The 21,650-nt window shown below is 46.5% G+C and overlaps 6 protein-coding genes and 2 non-coding genes across 9 annotated transcripts; 2 read left to right on the top strand and 6 right to left on the bottom strand.

The window, feature by feature from the left end:
* The first annotated feature begins 3,096 nt into the window (after positions 1-3,096).
* Positions 3,097-4,731, top strand: LOC9657696 (protein RETICULATA-RELATED 1, chloroplastic). Its single transcript, XM_002974403.3, has 6 exons — positions 3,097-3,625; positions 3,672-3,770; positions 3,832-4,043; positions 4,097-4,166; positions 4,221-4,300; positions 4,358-4,731. The coding sequence occupies exons 1-6, from the start codon at positions 3,140-3,142 to the stop codon at positions 4,617-4,619; spliced, it is 1,209 nt and encodes a 402-aa protein (XP_002974449.2). The 5' UTR covers positions 3,097-3,139; the 3' UTR covers positions 4,620-4,731.
* A 113-nt stretch (positions 4,732-4,844) lies between these two features.
* Positions 4,845-7,012, bottom strand: LOC112347828 (pentatricopeptide repeat-containing protein At4g02750-like). The gene has a single exon (XM_024679326.1). The coding sequence runs from the start codon at positions 6,917-6,919 to the stop codon at positions 4,943-4,945; it is 1,977 nt and encodes a 658-aa protein (XP_024535094.1). The 5' UTR covers positions 6,920-7,012; the 3' UTR covers positions 4,845-4,942.
* Positions 7,013-7,105: 93 nt separating this feature from the next.
* Positions 7,106-7,186, top strand: TRNAL-AAG. The gene has a single exon. It is a non-coding gene; the product is annotated as a tRNA-Leu (tRNA).
* A 2,228-nt stretch (positions 7,187-9,414) lies between these two features.
* LOC9657695 (cyclin-dependent kinase inhibitor 5) lies at positions 9,415-11,514 on the bottom strand. The gene is made up of 4 exons (XM_024679370.1): positions 10,703-11,514; positions 10,587-10,645; positions 10,167-10,412; positions 9,415-10,079 (listed from the first exon to the last, which is right to left on the bottom strand). Exons 1-4 carry the CDS (start codon positions 11,129-11,131, stop codon positions 10,010-10,012), a joined length of 804 nt encoding a protein of 267 aa, XP_024535138.1. The 5' UTR covers positions 11,132-11,514; the 3' UTR covers positions 9,415-10,009.
* Positions 11,515-12,389: 875 nt separating this feature from the next.
* On the bottom strand, positions 12,390-15,346 carry LOC9657694 (ATPase ARSA1). 2 transcript variants are annotated; one of them, XR_002992872.1, is made up of 12 exons: positions 14,833-15,346; positions 14,368-14,579; positions 14,224-14,286; positions 14,055-14,165; positions 13,915-13,989; positions 13,793-13,861; positions 13,669-13,734; positions 13,525-13,599; positions 13,346-13,444; positions 13,155-13,289; positions 12,748-13,033; positions 12,390-12,553 (listed from the first exon to the last, which is right to left on the bottom strand). XR_002992872.1 is itself a non-coding variant. In XM_002974242.2 (11 exons), the coding sequence occupies exons 1-11, from the start codon at positions 15,329-15,331 to the stop codon at positions 12,896-12,898; spliced, it is 1,542 nt and encodes a 513-aa protein (XP_002974288.2). In that variant the 5' UTR covers positions 15,332-15,346; the 3' UTR covers positions 12,731-12,895. The 2 variants fall into 2 exon arrangements, 1 of the variants encoding a protein (XP_002974288.2); XM_002974242.2 differs by lacking the exon at positions 12,390-12,553 and having other exon boundaries at positions 12,731-13,033.
* A 175-nt stretch (positions 15,347-15,521) lies between these two features.
* On the bottom strand, positions 15,522-15,593 carry TRNAW-CCA. The gene has a single exon. It is a non-coding gene; the product is annotated as a tRNA-Trp (tRNA).
* Positions 15,594-15,689: 96 nt separating this feature from the next.
* On the bottom strand, positions 15,690-16,064 carry LOC9657693 (E3 ubiquitin-protein ligase EL5). Its single transcript, XM_002974241.2, has one exon. The coding sequence runs from the start codon at positions 16,062-16,064 to the stop codon at positions 15,690-15,692; it is 375 nt and encodes a 124-aa protein (XP_002974287.2).
* Positions 16,065-17,144: 1,080 nt separating this feature from the next.
* On the bottom strand, positions 17,145-20,042 carry LOC112347760 (pentatricopeptide repeat-containing protein At1g62260, mitochondrial-like). The gene has a single exon (XM_024679122.1). The coding sequence runs from the start codon at positions 20,040-20,042 to the stop codon at positions 17,145-17,147; it is 2,898 nt and encodes a 965-aa protein (XP_024534890.1).
* Between the last annotated feature and the right edge of the window lie 1,608 nt (positions 20,043-21,650).

The following is a 21,650-nucleotide window of genomic DNA, read 5'->3' as shown; positions in this document are numbered from 1 at the left end:
AATGCACTTTAAAGGGCTTATCAAGATTCGAGATCCATTATTGATGAAGTCAATAGTTACTTCCAATATGTCATAAAGAACCTCATTTATCATTTACTAAAAAGTTGCTAGAACATTATTCAAATTAAATGGAATCTTAGGAATATCTTCTTTGGCCATTGGCACTTATTAATACCCAAAAGCAAGATTTAACTTGGTGAATTAACAAATTCTCCTTAAACGATCCAAGAGATTAATAGTGTGAGGAAGAAGGTACACATCTAGAATCATCACTTCGTTTAACAGATGATAATCGATGCAAAAGTGAATACTCCAATCAGATTTTGTCATAATATGAGATTCACATGCCCAAGGACTCCATAACTTTCAAATAACACTATTTTCCAACATTTCTTTGATGTTTGCGTATAAGATTTTGATCTCTTTTGGTGATTGATGATGAACAAAAACCTTGATTAAATGAGCATCCTTAGTTGGAATAAAATGATGTGTTGCAATCTTGATCCCAAATAACATATTAATATACTCCTGCATAAGTTGATCAATCACTACAACACAAAGACTATTAAAAAGATCGGAAGAGGGAATAAAGGAGCAAAATGAAAATATAAAAGGAAGTAATGGGAAGACAAAAGTGATGGAAGTAGAGGTAGAAGTAAAAGGATGGAGAAGAACAAAAGTGAAAGGAATAAATGACATATAAAGAAGTATGAGATAAGGGGGAAAAGTTTCAAAGTCATATTTAGCATGATTACGCCGCAACCAATCCATACTAAGGATAAGGTTAAAAACTTAACTTAGCACCATCCACAATGATTGTAGCTCAGGCTTGAAATCACGCATATGCACAACTAGGTCTACCTCATCTTGTATACATACATATATGTGTACAACTATTGCCATATAGAATGAAAACTAGCTCTACCACACTACACAAATGTAAACAACAATGTGTGGCAATAGGCTGAGCAATAGAAGATAAACTTGATTTTGTATTAACAAACATGGAGAGAATAATAGAAGACCTTTTGTTATAAAACTTGAATATGTTGACAATTACAATGATATCTTCCAACAATTGCATTGTCTTCATCAAGGGTCATTTAAGTCTATGATGCAATTTAGCATTTGGTTTTGAAGCCGCTTACTTCGTGCGGAGCCAAATATATCAGAGTGGATCAAGTTCACTTCGTCAAGATCTTGTAGAACTTATGTATACATTTGCTCCAGCCACCTTTAATGATGCTTTTCATTTAATATAACATTATGAGATGTCACCTTTTTCACTTCTCATTGCATGTCCTTTAGCTCCACTTCATATGAGAGATGGTCCTATTCCAATAGAGGTTAATGTTGTTGCTACCTGGGTTCAAGGATAAGCACGAGAACATGGTCATGGCCATGATATCCTCTATTGAGCGTATGATGAAGTTGGTCACACTTATTAACATTGTTAGCATTTTCCAAATTGATAACCTTCATTTTCTAGGTGAAGACCTTGGCATTGATAATACCCTATTGACACTGCTACAGTAGAAGGTTTGGACACCGAGATGCTTTCGGAAAATAAAGAGTCACACGATTAGCAAAAGGTACTTGTGCGAATAAGTTAATGACCCCTCCTCCATCTTTTTTTTGAGAGGATTATGTAAGCTCTTGAGTTTGGACTTCCTGGGAGGTCACCCAGCCCAGTACTATTTTAACCCAAGGACACTTAACCCCAAATATCCCAAGACCCTTAACCGATTGGAAAAGGGGGTGCACTCTTGTTTATGGGCCCTTTCCCTCTATATTTGAACCCCATGGACCGTCTCTCGAGTCGTTCTCTTTGGTTGCTTACAATCCACCACGCTTCCCTACAAGTTCACGCCCTCGTGAACGGAAGTTGAGAGCCGCTTGACACCCTACCCCTCGGGTCGAGCCCAACAGGAGCAAACTGGACCAGCCAGATGTCAATCAACATGTGGTGTGATTCCCCTAGCCAACCAACAGAGTCGGACCCAAGACCCGCTCCAATACCAAATGTAAGCTCCTGAGTTTGAACTTCCCGGGAGGTCACCCAGCCCAGTACTATTTTAACCCAAGGACGCTTAACCCTAAATATCCCAAGACCCTTAACCGATTGGAAAAGGGGGTGCACTCTTGTTCATGGGCCCTTTCCCTCTATATTTGAATCCCATGGACTGTCTCTCGAATCGTTTTCTTTGGTTGCTTATAGATTATCAAAGGATTCACTCAGCACTAGTTCATATAGTGTTTACTTTCCAAGCTCATTTTTGATGTCTGAGAGAATGCTTTAATCCTTATGAATGGCTGCACTTAAACCATTGTACCATTGCGTGAGAAATTCATGTAAACACTGAGCATCATCCCAAGAATGATATATGGCAATCATTATAAAGTGATTGAACTAATGATATATATTATCCCTAGAATTCCTATGGAAAATCTTTAGCTAAACTTAAGGATTGGTAGCAAAAGTAAGAGTAGTTATACCACATGCCATAAATGCCACTATCAACTGAGTTTGATTGTTTAATTGCAATTACATACCATTGAGCAATTGCACCAATTATTGCTCTAAAGTCAAAAAGGAAGAGGCTATTACTTTACTATAAAAATGAATGAAAGTAAAAGAGCAAAAAAGAAAAATTTTAGAAAAATTATAAGAAAAAAGAGATTTAAACAATGTAAAAGTTAAATCTAAAGCAAAATCTAAACACTCTTTAGGAACAAGTAAAGCTACTCCTTATCTTCACCAATGTAAATGTATAAAATATAGAAATGGAATACAGAAATATGCATATTAACCCTAATTTGTATACAAAAATGAGTAATCTGGATTAAAACTAATTTAACAGCTACCAAAATCCCACTACACTAATATTAGTATAGGGCATTGTAGCCATACACTTAAACTCACAAAACCGTAATATCTAAAAAATTCTTAGACTTTTTGGGTAATGCAATTAATTTAGCAGTATTCTAATAACTTATTAAAGATTAAAACTAATTCTTTTTATGTATAAATTTCTACTCGCGTTCGAATCCTGTTAGGAAACTAAAGGCTCGAATTTTCCACGTGAACTTTGGCCATTCTTCCAGGACGGGTTTAGGGTTTAAGGGAAGAGAGGTGAGAATGCTGGCGGTGGAGCGCTGCTCTAGCGCCACCACTGCCGCCTCCATCGCCGATCATGCAAATGCTGCGCGTTTCCGGGGCATCGTGGCCGTGGGAGCCGCCAGAATCAAGATCGACCGTGTCAGGTGGGGCTTTTTTCTCGCCAAGAAGCGACAAATCTTTCCAATCCGCTGCTCGGCGCCCGGATCCGGCGTGGATGTGCTGAATATCGCCCAGGATCATCAGCATCGAGAAGAGGATTTTGGCGATGGCGGTGGAGGAGGGAAGGGGGGAGGAGGGGGAGGAGGGGACGATGGAAGTGGCGATGGTGATGGCGACGACGGTGGATCCGATCGGGCAGAAAAGGAATTTGGATCCCTGTTGAGCGCCGAGGAGGTTGAAAGGCAGGTTAAAGCGAGAGGGGCTGTTCTTCCCGCGGATCTGGCCGAGGCTGCGAAAGCTAGTGGGCTTCGAGAGCTCATCCTCACACGCTACTTGGATTTTCAGGTGATCATTTTCTTCTTTGCTTGCTCAACTTGACTCTTTCGATCAGGCTGCTCCTTGGCCTCTTGGTCCAGCGGTGAGAAGTAGTCCGATTCTACGCAACCGGATGCTTGCGGATCCAAGCTTTCTTTTCAAAGTTCTCACCGAGGTACATGCATGGTTTTCTTCTCGCTTTGGTTTCAAGGTTGTTTTTGTATTGTGTACTACAGGTGGCTATTGATTCCGGCTGTGCAACGTTTGCAGAGGTCAACAAGCGTGGCAAGGACTTTTGGAACGAGTTTGAGCTCTACATGTCGGACTTGCTGGTAGGCATCGTCATGGACGTTGCGCTTGTGACGATGCTGGCTCCGTTTGTCCAATTTGGAGCCGCTCCTGCGTCGGCTGGACGCTTGTCCAGAACGATCAAAGCTCTGCCAAGCAGGTACTGTCCGCCTTAAACTTGCACATATTTCAGCCATGCTTTTTCTTTGCCAGCATTTTTGAAGCCGAGAGACCAGGACGGAAGTTCAGTGTACAACAACGACTAGGCGCATTTTTCTTCAAGGTGGAAAAAAACTTCAAACGGATTGTATTGCCTGACGCTCTCTCCTTTACACAGGCTCTTCAATACGGAGTTGTGGGGTTTGTTTGTGGATTGGTTGGTCAAGGGGTTGCGAATTCGATCATGGTTCTCAAGAGGTACCTTTACATGCTTTTTTCTCTCGACGGTATGAGCTTAGCCCCGATGTCTTACAGGAAAATGGGGAAACCGGGCCACGCCGACGTCCCTGTTCCACCCCTCGTCAAGTCGGCTCTCCTCTGGGCCGTGTTCATGGGTGTTTCTTCCAACACGAGGTACCAAGTCATCAATGGTTTGGAGCGTGTAGTGGAGGCTAGCCCGGTGGCCAAGAGAGTCCCGCTGGTGGCGATGGCGTTCACTGTGGGCGTAAGATTCGCGAACAACGTCTACGGAGGCATGCAGTTCGTGGACTGGGCGAGAATGTCTGGAGTGCAATGAAAAAGGTGCGTGAACTCAAGGAGACTTTGTTTTTGTTCCATCTGTGAAGTCACAGAGACTTCTGTGAACTTTTCCAAGGATTTGATGACAATTCCCAGTGCTTTCGTTTCAATGATCCCGGGCCCTTTTGATCTTGGTCGAGAGGTTCGCGGTCTCAAAACTGGAGAAGCCGATCGATGCGAAGAAGACGTTTTGTGAGAGATCTCCGAGAAGATAGCATCAAACAAAATTTCTCGAGGAATGGATCCATATGGGAGTGGTCTTTGTCGCGTATACTACCAGTGTATCTTCCTCGCAGCATCCTTCACGATTTCCCAAATATCTCATCCTTTCTTTGCTCCGGCTACGGGGCCTTTGTTCCTTTCTACGTATATGTTGGACAGCAACACATACGGTGCCGCCGTCTCTGGATCAATCTCCACGAGCCCCTCCGCCGCTCGCATCCCAATCTTGTCATCGTCGTAAACTTTGCAAGCGCTGAGGAGAGTCATCCATGCAACTTCGTCGGGCTCATACGGCATTGCTTCCACGAGACCCGACGCTTCCTCCAGCTTCGCAGCGCGTCCCAGCAGATCAACCACGCACTTGTAGTGATCCACAGTCGGGACGATCCCGTGATCGCCCAGAGTCCGGAAGTATTGCAGACCCTCCTCGAGAAGCCCCGCGTGGCTGCAAACGCTGAGAACTCCCATGAAGGTGATCTCGTCCGGGATCATCCCATCCAGCACCATCGTTCCAAACAGATCCAGAGCCTTGTCGCCCTCGCCGTTTTGGCTGTAGGCCACAATGAGGGAGTTCCAAGGCACCGAGTCCTGGAAGTTGAAGCTCATCGAGTCGAAGATCCTTCGAGCTTCGACCAGGTTCCCACACTTGCCGTACATGTTCACGAGCGCGGTCTGCACGACGTAGTCCCTAGCGAGCTTGCCTCCGAGAATGCTGGAGTGGACGCGAGTTCCATCGACAAGCGACACAGCCAGCGCGCAAGCCTCAAGAGCACAAACTATGGAGATCTTGTCCATCTCCACGCCCTCGAGATCCATCACCTTGAACAGCGCGATCCCCTCTCGAGCACCACCATTTTGATTAAATGCCGCGATCATCGCATTCCACGACACGACGTTTCTCTCCACCATCGAATCAAACATCTCCTTTGCTTCGTTCAAGCAGCCATTGCTCCCGTAAGCCGCTACCATTGACGTGTAAGACACCACATTCTTGTCCGGCATCTTGTCAAACAAACGCTTAGCATCTTCCAGATGCCCAGAACCGGCATATGCTGAAAGCATGGCATTCCACGACGGATTATCCCTCTCGGGCATTCTGTCAAAGAGAATCTTTGCCTCACGTACATTACCATTGTGAGAATATGCCGCAATTAACGTGTTCCACGACACAACGTCCTTGTCTACCATCTTTTCAAAGATCGCTCTAGCTTCGCCCAAGAAGCCCAACGCCGCATAGCCACTCACCATCGTGTTCCATGACACAAGATCACGCTTGGGCATGGAATCGAAAAGCCGGCGCGCATGATCGATCCGCCCGGCCTGCGCAAGCCCCGCGATCATCGTGTTCCACGACGCAACATCCCGCTGTGGCATATCGTCGAACATCGCGAGAGCTTCGAGCAAGCGGTGGTGCTGGATGTACGCGGCGATGATCGCGTTCCAAGAGACGATGTTCTTGTTGGGTATCTTGTCAAAGATGATCCTCGCGAAATCGAGGTAGCCAGCATTGGCATAGCCAGCCATGATCGCGGTCCAGGCCACCACATTTCTCTCTGGCATGGAGTCGAAGATCCGTCGCGCTTCATGGATCTGGCTGCCGTGGACGTAGGCGGCGATCATCGCATTCCCCGACACCACATCGCGGGTGGGCATCCGATCGAAGACGAGCCGCGCCTCGGCAAGCAGTCCCGCCGCGGCGTAAGCTCCGATCATCGCGTTCCAAGACACCACATTCTTGGAAGGCATGAGATCGAACAAAAGCTTCGCCTCACGCAAATGCCCCCCTTGGGCATGCGCAGCAAGCATCGTGTTCCAAGTCACGGTGTCTCGATCGGTCATCTTCTCAAAGATCTTTCTCGCCTCCCGCAAGTCGCCCTTTCTCGCATACGCAGCGATGATACAGTTGAACGAGACTATATCCTTGTGAGGCATCTGATCGAACAGCAAACGGGCGTGATCCAGCTGCCCGTTCTGGGTATGTGCTGCGATTACGATGTTCCACGAGTAAACGTTTGGATCTTTGATCCGAGCAAACGCATTCCTCGCGTCTTGCAAGCTGCCGCACTTGCCGTACATGTCCACGACGAGATTCGCCAGGAACCTGTTGCCGGAGTGCGCGCTCTGGGCGATCTTCCAATCCAGCTCCCGTGCATCCTCAAGCGATTTGCTCCTTGCGCACGACCGAGCGAGGTGGACAAAGTCATCCACGCCGGACAAAGTCATGCGTACGGAGGATCATACGGAAGCATACGGATGTCCAAAGTTGAGATGGCCGAGTTGGTCGAAGGCACCAGATTAAGGTTCTGGTCCGAAAGGGCGTGGGTTCGAATCCCACTCTCAACACATTAGTTTTTCCTCTTATCCTGACTTGGGGCCTGCCAAATCTTCCTAGCTATGGAAGAAGTCTCTTCTTCTTCTTTCCATTTCTTGGCTTCTAGGGTAGAACTTTCTGCTCTCCCCCTTTTTGCTTGTCTTGGAGCCTTTGGAGATGTGAAAGAACTGGTCATTGAAAAGAGAGCACAAATTATTTGGTATGCTTTTGTCCATCCTCCAGGCCCATCTACACACTAGGTAGAGGCCCACAAAGCGTACTAGACCATGTACTGTATAACAATACTCATATCATGTACGAGACACACTGGCCTCGAGGCGAGTGTACAAATATCCCCCTCGTTTGATTCTATCCTCTTGCCACAACAACGTTCACGTGAATCAGTGGCTTCCATTTGATAAGGTGGCAAATCATGCTACAAAATATTCCACGCAATCTCATAGTCACAATGTACCATTGTCCAACCCTTCACAGGGAATATCTACGGACAGCGATTGCTCCACTTTTAGCGGCGGCTCGCCGCTAAATCTAGCAAGCCAGGGTTACCGTACACTTATAAATCCGTGGATCTTTCCATCTCTCTGGGCGATTGTCTCTCTCGCCCGACGTTTCAATCGCCCCCATTCAAGTCGTCCATTGTCACCACGCACTCTAGGACATGCAAACACACAGTGGGCAACGCAAGCTCCCCAAGAGATGGATTTGGGGCGAAAATTTCCAGCCCTGTCACGAGATCACTCGCATGCATACGTTCGAAACGAGGACCCCAATCAAAGTCCGCCATCTTTTTCACCTCACACCCCCAGAGTGTTGTTCCCATCCGTGGTATTATTACAGGCACGTATGCAGCTCTCGGCTCCACGTATGTGCAGTTTGCTGCTACCTGAGGAGAAAGCTGCGTTTCTTTTGCAATATAGCTATTTTCTTCGCAATATATATACAGAAAAGGTAGAATCTTTTAGCCGAAGAGCCACTTTCTTCTATTCTTCTGCGAGCTGCAGGCTGAGTGCTTAAGAGTCTGCTACAAAAACTGGGTGGAAAAACTGAAACCCTGCCCACATTTTACGTGTGAGATCGAAACCGGCCATGCACAAAACAACCATCAAATCGGAGCCATCCTGCCACCCCAATCATCCACAAAAGATCGGAGCACGGTACGGAAAAGAGATTCCCCTGGCGATGCGTACGGCGGCATCGCGGCCGTTGGAGCGGAGGGCGCGGATGGCGCGCCTTTCGTACACACCCGCCGGAATGAGTGCGGGCATATTCCGTCCGTGGTTTTGGCGCGGTCTTTTTGTTTTCCCGCGCGTTTGCCCGCGGTTTTTTGAAAAAACCCCCCCCCTCCCCGCATTTAATATTTATGGAAACTTATAGTTTTTTAAACGCGTGCACACAACTTAATTTGGTAATTAAAGGTTGCAATTATAATATTCGTTTTGGTGTTTCTTCGTCCCTGCCAAGTTTAAAAGCCCTAGATCCTGGAATATTTTTGTCACCCACACGTACTGGTACCCGGCAACTCTCATTTATATTCTAAGCCCCAAGGTCTCCACACTTTGATCAACAAACATCGACTTTTGGATAGATCATAGCTCTCAATCATGTGTTTGTGGAGCAATAGAGTTAGAGAGAGAGACAGAGAGGGAGAGGGAGGTCCTGCCCGTGTGGTGACCACATTATCCACACTTTTCAATGCTTCAAGCTTGTAAAGAACAGTAGAGAACACGAGAAAACCTCGCCCAGATCTTAAATTTTTGATATTTGGTGTCCGGCTGACACTGCTTCTCCACGTTGCGGCCGACATGCAAAATCACGACCCGAAGAAAAAGAGGAGGATTGTTTAACCCGAAGCCTGTTACGTACAAGCACTGTTTCGTGCATGAATCGTTTTTCTAGGGCATTTGGTTGTCTCCACGTACGGCATTCGTATCACCGGGCTTTAATGAAATCAAACAAACCAGCCAAGAACCCAAAGAGAGAATGATGTTTCCGAGAGAGAGAGGCAAAGCCAAACACGAGCGAATGTGGACTCTTGGCCCGGCCTTGCTAGATTCAATTACCAGCGCTGCCACCACGGACCAAATCGTAATCGAGGGCAGCAGTCAAGGAAAGAGTGCCAGATCTCTCCAAAGAAAGACGAAGAACACAACTTGAAAATGGTCGCCACCAATGTCATTTTCCAGCTCCAGAGAGCTCTCTGGGTATTTATCCAGAGATCTCTTGCTTGATGATCACCGTGTGGACGAAAGAGCAAAAACAGAGCTTGATTGCCTTGAGCAGTATAGACTGCTTAGGATGAAACCAGAGTTATTCCACGACAAGGGAGAGCTTGCGCTTTGGAGCGAGAGATTTTGTTTGTCTTCCTTGACTGATTTGATGATACTATGACTATTTGACTCGTTTTGGGTTGTATCAGAATGGATCGGCCCTTGCTGCTGGCTTCGGCTTCTTCCCTCTTCCTATACAAAAACGAGAAGAGCAGCGCGGCAGCTTGTTGTGAAGCTTGTGTCGTCGTCGTTATCGTCGTCCAGTTCTTCAAACATCGAGGAACCTTCGGACGAAGATCATCGCGAACTCTCAAGGTTTCTTCATCGCGCGGACAGGAACTGGATGATCAAGGAGAGAAAAACTTGGGTGTTGTTCTAGTGAAGACCTTGTGTAAGTAGAGTAGTAGAGTAGTCTTTAGCAGCCGAGCGATGAGACTGTACAGCAGAGTAGGAGAGCCATTGTACACAAAGAATCCCCGAGAGAGAGTTAGAGAGGAAGAGTGGAGCTACGGCCTCCAAGACTAGAAGAGAACTGTCGCTGTGTCCCCGTGTGACCACCGGCGGAGCTCAAGAACTTGCGGAAGTCCACTCGAACCGACCGGGGAGTGGACAATCGTTGGCAAAGTCATAGTTGTATCTACACGAAAAAGAGCAAAGAGAACGAACTTTTAGACGAACTCACTGGCTGAGAGACAAAGAGAAAGATATGGAGCACCGCACGGACCTGTCAGATAATCTCTTCTTTTCCTCGTCGGGCTCTTGCTCTCCGGCCGCGAAGAACTCCTCGATCTCCTCGGGCGTGGGCGCGTCGAAAGGCCGGGACGATTCCTCGGGAGGATTGGAAGACGTCCTGTTGGTCACCCGGACTTTGGAAGATGATCCTGGAGCGTCGGCTATGCGTCGATGGAGCTCCTGGTCTGTGCAAACGGGAGTGCTCTCGCGGAGCCGGCGATGATGGTCGGGTCCAAAACTGGAACGCAAGCACGAAAGACGATGAGTAGAAGTTCTTAAAACCATCGCTGGAAGATAGATGATCAAAGAAGCTAAGCTATCACAGGATGGACTGAAACTGGAAGAAGAGGTGGATGGCTGTTGAACCCATGAGAAGGATAGAGCTGGCCATGGCAGAACGATCGAAACATACCTGTCTCTAGACGAGAGTCCGTCGTGGTCAAAGGCATTGTCTCCACACGAACCTTCCAACTGCGAGGAGCAAAGCTTTAGAACCTGGAAGTTCTCGCCAAGAGCTATGGGGCTTACTTGTCCAGAAGTTCTCGAGTCGACATGGTTGACAGCGTCGAGCTCATCGTTTTTGAGTGACGGAGGCGCGGGAGGAGGCTGCTTGGAGGAGGTGAAGGAATTGCTGCGCGATAGCGGCGCCGCTCCAACCGAGACGACTCCGATCGCGTCGGAGCTCCTCACGCGGCGCTGCTGCGTCTTGGGAGGCCTGGCGGAGGAGCTGTGATGCTTGCTCGCGCCGCCACCGCCATCAAACAGCTTCTCGAGCTTGCGGCTGCGCAGCTCCAGGTAGCAGAAGTTGAGCACATTGACCTGCTGCTGCTCTTGGGACAAATTCTTCCTGCTCGCCGCTTGCTGCTGCGCCATCGCCAGCGTTCTTGCGCGGGTCCTCACGCCCAGCGATTGGGACACCTCCATGGTCACCTTGTTCTTCCTCATGTATCTCCCCATGGGCCGCCAAAAAAACCCCCGCTAAAACCCACAGAGACGAATTCCCTGCCCACGAATTCTCGAGATGGGTCGCTCAAGAATCCCGGAGCGATGCCCGGCGCGGCGACCCACTTGGCTGATCGTCACCGGACAAGCGAAGAAATCCTGCTCACCTCGAAGAACAGAGCGCCCATCTCGCTCTAGAGGGCGCGCGCGGCAGAGAATCAAATGTGGTCGACTGCCACCGCTGCTGCGCTGCTACTCGCCTTCTCCCAGCGATCGATCGAAGATAAGTGGAGGAGGGAAAAAAAAATTCTGGAGGAAGAAGAAGAAGAAGACGACCCACGCAGCGCAGTGGCGCTAGAGCTCTTGGCAGGAAAGTAAAGGAGATAAACAAATGGAGATTTCTGACCGAAGAACAAAAGGCCCCTCGCCTCGTCGCTTAAACGGCGTTTTCTAGCACGCCGGCAGAATATGCCCGAGACGGCACGGAATATCCGCGTGTCCGCTGTGTACACCGACCGGGGGACAAGACGGCGCAACGGCCTTAGCGTCGAGCCGCCCTTCTTCCCGCCAAAACGTGACGGCCGTCAGTCGGCGGACGTCACAGTGGACGTCCTACCCACCGTTCGTTAGCGTTGGATCGTGCGGTGTGACGTTCTCCACGTCATGCCGCTCGGTAGATTTCTCTTTTTTCATTCGCAACCGCGCGTGGACAGTGGACTTGCGATAAATCCTGCTTAATGGTAGTTAAATGCGGTTTGGCTGATAAGCGAGATTATTAAATATGTTTGAAACTTGGTCATCACCAAGAAATTTCTTTTCTTGCCTGGAGGAGTTGATGCCATTCTAGCGTTTGTGATTTGTTTGCCACCCATGGGACAATTCGGGGACAATGTATCTCGATTTTTATACTTTCTGCTTAAGAAACTATAGTGTTTTCCACATGAGAATCAAATCAAACCTTGCTCTCTTAGCCTGTGATTGACTGATTGCTTGATTGATTGATGGTTACATTATATGGGTATGACAAGTTGGCCGAGGTTTTGGAGCTTCCATTCCATGCTATTGTTGAAGCTATGATATTTTGATAAAACAAGGGAGACAAGCCAAGAGCAGTTTGTAGCAGCAGCTTTCGTGTGTGTGGAGAATTTTGGGGAAAGTCTGAGGGAGAATGCCATGAAAGTGAAAGAGTGATCTCTTTCGTCCCAGGGCTAGCTACGCTACGCCACACTGCCTAGTTTTTACAAATTTTTGCATATAGTAGCGCTAGCAGTGCTGGTCTCTAGAAAGATAGCTATTTCATTCATCCCAATGATCTCGCGCTCCAAAGTTTTGTGCTGAGATCATCCCGCAATGAGGAGGCGAACTGGGATAAAAAGGCGGGGAGCCTTGGTCAAATCTCCCAGGTTATAAAACGCAGCAAAAAAAGCTTTAAGAATCCTGATTCCAAAAAAAAAGTGAAGACATTGACGAAAGATAAGCAAAAAAAGAAAAAAGAAAGAGCGATCGCAGTGGAAAGAATTCGAGGACTCGGAAGAGAACGGAACACGAAAGATCCAGCAGATCAGCCAGGAGTTAATAGCAACGACGCTGTGGAGAAGACGAATCAAAAACGAATGAAAGAAGATACGTACGTGGACCAAGTGATCCAGTTATTAAAAGTTCCATGCCACTGTACACTTTCTTTGTTCTCTCCTCCGTTTTCTCTCGCTCTTGGTGTTGGTTTTTCCTGTTGAGACGCGAACCAGCGATAAGAGTTTTAGAGATGCTTGTACCTTTCACTTATCGCCAGACTGTATCGCCCACGAACCTGAGCGCCGGTACGCCTCTAATTTCCACATCCATCAGTGGCGATTGAATAAGCTGGAGATCCTTGAGGTTCTGGTCGCTATTGATGATATCGAATGCTCGGCTCTGGTCCTGGAAAAAAAAGAGCAAAACAAATAAAGCCATTAAATGTTTCGTGTGCTTCTCTAGCCGAACAAAAGCTGACCAGGAAAGAGAGAGAAACAAAAAAACAAAACTTCGGAGACCAGATTACCTTTCGACGCATGGAGCAGAATTTGCAGTCCGATTGTGAGGCAGCCAGTACCTGGTTTACAATCAATCTCTTCACAGGAACGCCTTCCTTCTCGAGGGATTGCTTGAGCCTGGAACTCTCGCTTACGGCCATCACCTGCAAGCGATTTTAAAGTTGTGGAAAGTATAGTAGCGGTTTTGAGATCGTCTTACCGTTGGGATGGTGACAATGACGAACTCCGTTGCTTCTTTATTTCGGAAAATCTCACGGACCATGACCATCCTCTCTTTAAGTTGCTCTAGTCTGTTGGTCTGCAAGGTAACAGAAAGCAAATTATCTCCATGGAAAGAAAAATCAAAAGCAAGTAGCGAGTAGAAGTTTGTATGCTTACAGCCGTGTCTGATCCATCTCCTTGGCCGAAAACCGATTTAATCGCATTGGTGGCGGAAGCGAGCTTCTGCTTGAGCTGGTGAAGAACATTACGGTGCCAAGAACATTACGCTACGCGTGGAAAACTTTCTATAAAAGCTTGTACCTTGAGGAGTTTCCCAATTGATGCATCCAAAAAGTCCGGTAGCGACAATAATCGCAAGGTATGCCCCTGGCAAGACACACCGAACGCTCAGCCCAGAGAAGAACCCGAGAGTTTTATAGCTTACAGTGGGTGCAGTGTCGAAGATAATGCGAGTAAAACGATCGTACTCCGGGGATTGCATAAATTGGACGACCTGTGCGTCACGAGTTCTAGAACGCTCGCCAAATAGGAATCGAAACAGCAAACCTTTGATATGGCAATGGCTTCGTCTAGTCCAGGCGGAGGAGTGTCCAGTAATTCTCCGAGCTTAAGTTCGCTGATCTGCAAAGCAAATGCTGAAGATATAAGTCGAGAGCCAGTTTCTGCTTGACCAGCAAATACATTACCTGTTCTACCCATCCACCAAGGCCAAAGCTGTCCATAAAGTCTTTGACGCCAGTTCCACTACCTGTCTGAGCAGCAGCACGAAATTCCGATCTCGCTTGCTCAGGATTGATCTGTCGAAAAATAACTTCGGCATCAAGGTTCGAGCGAGGAAGAGAAACTACTACAGACCTCCAAGGCGAATAAAGGACTGTCCGGGCCTTCAACAGGAACGAGTTTGCCACCACTTAAGTCCTAGACGTCGCAAAATTTCGTCAAACTACTTTCTCTAGCAGCGAAGAGAAAAACAACCAAGTAAGAACAAAAGAGGATTACCTGTGCAAAGGAATCGCTAAGTGAATGAGCGGGATCCGTCGACACAACGAGTGTAGTGTGGCCACTGTTTGCGAATTTTACAGCAAGAGACGCAGCTAAGCTCGTCTTTCCCACGCCGCCTTTGCCACCTAGCATGAAGTATTTTCGTTTGGTGCCAGCGACCATTTCATCGAAGCCACTCTCGACTTCCACTGGATTTGCAACAGCCTTCGCTGCAAAAAGAAGCCAACCAAGTTAGCATCAAAGGAAACTAGAAAAAGAATTCCTAGCGAGAACACGACACAAAAACACAGACTATAGATTGTTTCTCAGGCAGCAACCAAGTTAGCATCAAAGCTGGACCTCAAGCAGGAAAGAAAACTAGAAACAACGACCAACTCCAACAAGAACTTAGTTTCCTACCAGCTCGATTTCCAAACTAATGAAGTTCCAGCCTAACTGGAAGAAAAAATGCATCAAACTCACCTTGGAACGAGGCGGCAAAGACCCGATTGCAGCGATTCCAGCGAGGGATGGAAGCTCGCGACGCGACGAGCGCGGCAAAACTGAGAGAAGTATAAGCATGCTTGAATCTCGTGCCGAATCGAAGCCCCGCGACGCTGTGACGCACCGGGAAGATCAAAGACGCGCTAGCGCTGCTGCTGAGAGCGCACGAATTTTGCAGTGGCGGTGGCGATGGCGGTGGCGGCATCAACCTGGTGGGCATTGCCAACGCGAGCATCCAAACGCTTAGGGCTCCCAGCGACAGCACTAACACCTTGTCCCACGGCCTAATAACCTCGCTTACCAGTAATCTAATGGCGTGCTTGTGGATGAGATAGAGGGGCGGGAGAAACGCAAGAGCGAGCACGATGTTTGCGAGACAGACCTCCCAAATCTCGCCTTCATACATTCCAAATGTTACAGTGTACCAGATGAAGGCCTTCTTCACTCTAGAAACTCGCAGAGCTTTGGTGCCCGCCATGATCTTTTGGTGCTCGAGCTCGATCGAGCTTGAGGAGCGAGGAAGAATGGCGACCAAACTCTGGAAAAAATTTCAATAGAATCAATAAGGTGGACCAGACTTTGGTATCTCCAAATCTTTGCAAGGTTTTTCTACTCCTGCATTTTTTCCATCAAGAATGTTATTTGATCAAAAGGGTAAGCACGTTTAGTGAACCCGGCGTGATTCGAACACGCAGCCTTCTGATCTGGAGTCAGACGCGCTACCGTTGCGCCACGGATTCATTTTCTTTCTTGACAAATCTCCCCAAGGTTTAAGGAAAATAAAAGCTTAGACTTTGCTTCCATATTGTCTGGACATACGCGGAAATAGTCATCTTTTAGGATCTATGGTTTGCGACCAAATCCCGCCTACAGATTGGGCACGTGGTGTTGCAAGAGAGCCACAGATCGATGCAGCTGCGGTGGAAAACATGGTTGCAGCTGGGCAACACTCTCACAATCGCCTCCTCCAGCTCTGTCAAGCAAATTGCACACTCTACAACACTCTGATCGGACTTGGGATCTCCAGGAGCTTGCATCCATCTGAACATCTGGCTTGTGATTGTGAACGCAGCAGCAGGAGAAGTTGTCATCAAAATGCTCCTGGCATCTTCCTCCAATCTCGCGTCCCTGGCCATAAGAAACTTATTGCAGAGGTAGAAGAATGCGGTAAGTGCCAAAACTCCCAAACCAAGTCCTAGCAAGACATTCATTTTGTATCGTCCCTTCATCAAACTATAAATTATATATATCATCAGCGACAGTTTCATGGAAAGTTTCATGGCTACAAAACTGGACTTTCAAGTTTATTTTATTAAATTTGTAAATATAATAGAATATTGCATAATATCTCTATAGATTTTTTTAATATAAGTATAAATATTTCCCATCTAAATTTAATTGGGTAAAAATATACTAATTTATTATTTTATTACAAATTTTTTATAAAATACTGATTCATAATTCAATATCTCCTCTATACAATATAATAAAATTTTCTAATAACACCAATAACTTAATAAAAATAGATAAAATTTATTTTATTCTAATACTAAATAAATAATAATAAAAATATTAATGTAATTAGAGATAACTAATTATATTTTTATATCTAATTTTAATTCAGTAGATAATTAAGTCTAATATATTTCATTATATCTATTTACTTTATTCATACCTTTTTAAATCAATAACGTATGTAGATATGTACCTCCCAAAGCTAATCTTCATATAAATGCCTTTCTCACTCTAGAAACTTTTATGCCTGGCATACCTGGGATTCTTCCCTTAAAACTCTAGAAACACTCAGACATGAAATATCAAGCATATTTTAGAACCCAAGTTTGTACTCAGACACGAATATATGCGAATATGCTTGACTGTCAACCTTCCAAGAATCTAAAGCATAATTTCAGAACCTGGCGTGATTCGAACAAGCAGTCTTCTAATCTGGAGTCAAACGCACTGCCGTTGTGCCATGGATCCCTTGCTTTTATCGAATTTCTTGCAAATCTGTCAAAGAATTATAATTTCATCATGCTCTCGTGCTAATCCATAGGACCCCGGAAGAAAAGGTCTACACAAGAAAATAAAACATTTTACAATTCTGCCAAAGGAGGTTTTAGAGCTTTCATTTTTATAGCCCAACATATAACTTGGTATTTGATCTAGCAATCTATGCACTCTACATTGGACTTTGGAATTCGAGGAGCTTGCACCTGCTTTTGATTGTAAGCACAGCAGCAGCAATTCTGAACTGTCATTAGCTACAATTAATATTTATCTAATAATATTTAATTTAAAGAATTTTGCTTTTGATCAAGCTTTTGATCGCCCGTAAAAGCATTTGCAAGTAAAATGTATCTTGAACCATCTTTCTCATCAGGTTCTATTACAGATTTCGCAGCCCTGGCAAGGTTGACCTCTAACTTACAAGCTCTAATCAAGCAAGTCCACTCCAACCCATCAGGAACAAAGGGCATTGTCGCAATAAGCTCTTCAGTATCAGCCAGATGCCCAGCTCGACTCAGCAAATCCACCATGCAAGTGTAGTGTTGTTTCGTGGGTTTCAGGTTAAAATCCACGATCATTGAGAAAAAATAAGACCTTCCCAGGGGCATCTTTCCGGCATGGCTGCAAGCAATGAGCACCGAAACAAAGCAAATCTCGTTTGGAGCTTCCACGGCTTTGATAATGGCAAATATTTCCAAAGCTTTCTTGGAGTGTCCATTGTGCGCATACGATGCCAAAAGAGCACTCCATGTAACCAGGTTTTGGTCGGGGATAGAATCAAACATTTGTCGTGCGAGCTCCACATGCCCGTTCTGGGCATATCCACTCAGCAAAACATGCCAGGCAAGGGAATCTTTCAATGGCATCTTATCGAACAGCTGTTTGGCCTCGAGAACATATCCTCCTTGGGCATACGCGCCCAGCATTGACGTCCAGGAGCCAAGGCTGTGCTGAGGCATGGCATCGAAAGTACACTTGGCATCTTCCAGATGTCCCTTGCCGGCATAAGCTTGTAGCATTCCACTCCAGGAGGCAAGATTCCTCTGCTGCATGTCCATGAACAAAGATTTTGAGTCATCTATATGCCCGTGAATGGAATATGCTGACAGCATCGCACTCCAAGATGCCGGGTTGTGTAAAGCCATCGAATCAAACAGTGCTTTCGCTCTCATAAGATGCCCACTTTGGGCATATGCTGCAAGTATGGCATTACAAGGGACCACACTCTGGAATGGCATGGCATCAAACATCTCCTGCGCGTCTTGGAGATGCCCATTGTGCGTAAAGGCAACCAGCATTGCAGTCCATGCCACCAGATCCTTGTCAGGCATACATCCAAAACAACTCCTTGCGTTTTCAAGGTCCCCATTCTGGCCATAGATCGAAAGCATTGCAGTCCACGACGCAACGTTGTGCTGAGGCATGGCATCAAATGTCTCTCTTGATTGTTTGACTTCACAAGCGTTCCCATATATCAAAAGTATTGAGTTCCAAGACGCAACATTGTGCTCGGGCATCACAGCAAAGATTTCTTTAGCCTTTTCAAGATCGGCATTCTGGGCGTAGGCAGCTAGAAGGGCATTCCAGGACACCAAGCTCATCTCTGGCATCTCTTTAAACACCCATAATGTCTTCGAAATATGCCCATCTTGAGAATATGCAGTTAGCATTACGTTCCAAGACACCAAATCCCTCATTGGGAGCTCGTCAAACAACTTCTTTGCTCCTGTAATATTCCCGTTTTGAGAATATGGAGCTAGCATCGTATTCCAGGATACCAAATCTCTCTCTGGCATCTCGTTGAAAACTCTCTCGGCCTCGTCTAAATGCCCATGCCTCGCAAATGCAGACATTATAGAATTCCACGACACAACATTCCACTCAGGCATCTTCAAGAAAACTGATTTAGCTTTCTCCAAATACCCATGTTCAGCATAACCAGATAGCATGATACTCCAAGAAATTAGTTCTTTCTCAGGCATGGAAGAAAAGACAAGCTCGGCATTTTCTATATGCCCAGCTTCGATATATGCTGTTAGTATAGCATTAAAAGAGATATTATCAAGGAATTTCATTGCTTGGAAAGTTTTCTCTGCATCAACTAAACTTCCAGCTTGAACAAATCCATTTAAAACGACGTTCCATGTCACAAGATTTCGTTGAGGTATAAGGCAGTGAAGAATTTTCTGCGCTTCAGGCATATGCCCATTCTGGGCATAACCAATTAGCAGTGTGTTCCACGATCCTTGATCCTGCTGTGGCATCTCATCAAAGATGCTTTTCATTTCTTCGACCCTGCCATGCTGGGCACACGTAGCCAGCATCGAGTTCCAAGACACAATAGCTCGTTGTGGCATGTTGTCAAAGACATGTTTGGTTTGGTCTAGCAGTCCTTTCTGACTGCTCATCCCAGAGAGAATTGTATTCCAGGAAACGATATCTCTCTCAGGCATTGAATCAAACACCCATTTCGAGTTCGTAAGATCTCCAGCGTGAGCCAGTGCCGATAAGACACTGTTCCAAGAAACAAGATCCCACTCCGGCATCTCATCAAAGAAAATCTCTTTGGCTCTAACGTGATCTCGATTTTGTGCGTGCGCAGCCAGCGTCGCATTCCAAGACACAAGATCCCGGAGAGGCATGCCCTCAAACACATCCCGTGAGTCTTCCAAATGCCCGTTTTGGGCATTTGCAGAAAGAATGGCATTCCAAGCGACGAGATCCTTTTCTGGCATATCATGGAATATACACCTAGCCTCGTCGACGTGACCGTTCCTAGCATACGAAGAAATCATGCACGTCCACGTCACCCTGTCTCTAGCAGGCATGGAATCAAACGCGGCACGCGCTTGCTCCAGATACCCAGCCGTGGTATATGCCGACACAATGGTGGTCCACGAAATGAGGCTGCGTTGGGGCATGGAATCAAACACGCGCCTGGCTTCCTCGAGCTGGGCATTGCGGGCATAGGCCGAGAGAAGAGCGTTCCACGAGAAAGAGTCCGTACGGTACAGGGCGTCGAAGGTTGCCCGGGCCTCCCGGATGCCGCCATATCTGCCGTAGAGTTGGATGAGCTTGTTTGAGACGTGCAAGTCTCTCGTGATGGTGGGAATGCGAGACTCGGCGTGTCTCACAGCAGCAAGGTCCTTGCATGATTCTAGTAATTTGATGTGATCCATCTCTTGGAATTCTTACACACATTTCTGAAAAAGCTGAACAAAAATGAGATGGCAGAGCGTCAGCAGCAGGATTTGAACCTGCGAGGGTGAGATTTCGAGTCTGACTCGGACATACTGAAAGAATTTTGTTTTGTGACCAAACGCCCAGCCTTTGGAGTTTCTTACAACCAATTTGGATGAGCTCTCGTCGTTCATCCAGGAAAACTCATGCTTTGTGCACAATAACAAGGAAAAAAGGTCTACGTTTCATCACAATCAGACAGTGATGGTTGAGCAAAAGTCTGCTGCTTGTTATTGTGGGCCCAAAAAGCCTCATAGCGAAAGAAAGTAGAGTGCATGGTAGATTAGTATGGAAATCATGCTTACAAATTGCACACTTTGTAAGGACTGATGGATGGGTATGGGAGCTGCCATGGAGAAGCACCTTCAACACTGTTCGCATCACAGATGTATTTCATGTGCTCTACAGCTGTGCAGCTTATTGTCAGCTCTGGCAATGGTTTCATATCTCCAAGTCCTTGCCATGCAATGTTGTGGCACATGCCAGACCCGAAAGTTATGGAATAATAATAATAATAATTCAACAATTTATGCATGTTCATCACCAACACAGTTGATTAGAAAACACGACTACAAAGTCAACCCATCTGACAGCCGAATTCGGCTCCACGCCAGTTTGTTTTGAGCAGGCATTCTTCAAAGTTGCCCGCAGAGTTGCGGAACTGGAGCCTGAGGGGTTTGATGTTCCAATCGATGCTGAACTCGCCACCTCTGCACACGCTCTTCCACTGCTGATACTTGCGGTTGCCCTTAGCCCGGATTTGCCCACAATTCACAGCTTGAGTTTCGCCCCCAGTGCAGCCATGGACGCGCTCAACAAGCAGCGCGCAATTCGGAATAGAACATGCATTTGTTCCACAGCCAGCCCCTACCTCCCCATTCGAAAACAAAACCCAGCCCGCATCTACCTTCTGCAGGAAAAGCAAACAAGCAACGAGTATTGCAGCGCTATAAATCATGCTTGCCTATGGAAGCGTTGCTTTAAGGATGGCTGGGTGCATTATAAATATGAGGCCACCTTAGCATATTCTCAAAGCTTACACAATTTTTCTCAAAGCTCAATGAAGTCAGCAGCCGGATTCGAACCTACGAGGGTGAAAACAGATTTCAAGTCTGTCTCCTTAACCACCAGATTTCAAGTGTCTCCTTAATTTCGTACTGGCTGGTTCTCCATGCCACAGCCAACAATTTAGTTGGACTGTGAACCAAGTTTACGACTTGGACTGCACTGAGTTCGTGCGGACACAGTATGTGTTGCAAAAGTAAAATGGATAATATTATGACACCGGAAGAAATTGTAACAGGAGTATTGAAATCACCGGACTCAACCCATCTGGCAGCCGAAGTCAGCTCCACACTACTTTGTTTTGAGTAAGCATTCTTCAAAATCGCCCGCAGATTTGCAGAAATGGAGCCTCAGGGGTTTGATGTTCCAAGCGATGCTGAACTCGCCACCTTTGCACACGCGCTGCTGATACTTGCGGTTGCGCTTAGGCCGAATTTGCCCACAGTGCACAGCTTGAGTTTCACCTCGACAATGGGATCTAC

The sequence above is a fragment of the Selaginella moellendorffii genome, unplaced genomic scaffold, assembly GCF_000143415.4.
Source record: "Selaginella moellendorffii unplaced genomic scaffold, v1.0 SELMOscaffold_24, whole genome shotgun sequence".
Classification (NCBI taxonomy): Eukaryota; Viridiplantae; Streptophyta; class Lycopodiopsida; order Selaginellales; family Selaginellaceae; genus Selaginella; species Selaginella moellendorffii.
The sequence above is the reverse complement of the archived record's forward strand: the minus strand, read 5'-3'. Positions and strand labels throughout refer to the sequence as shown.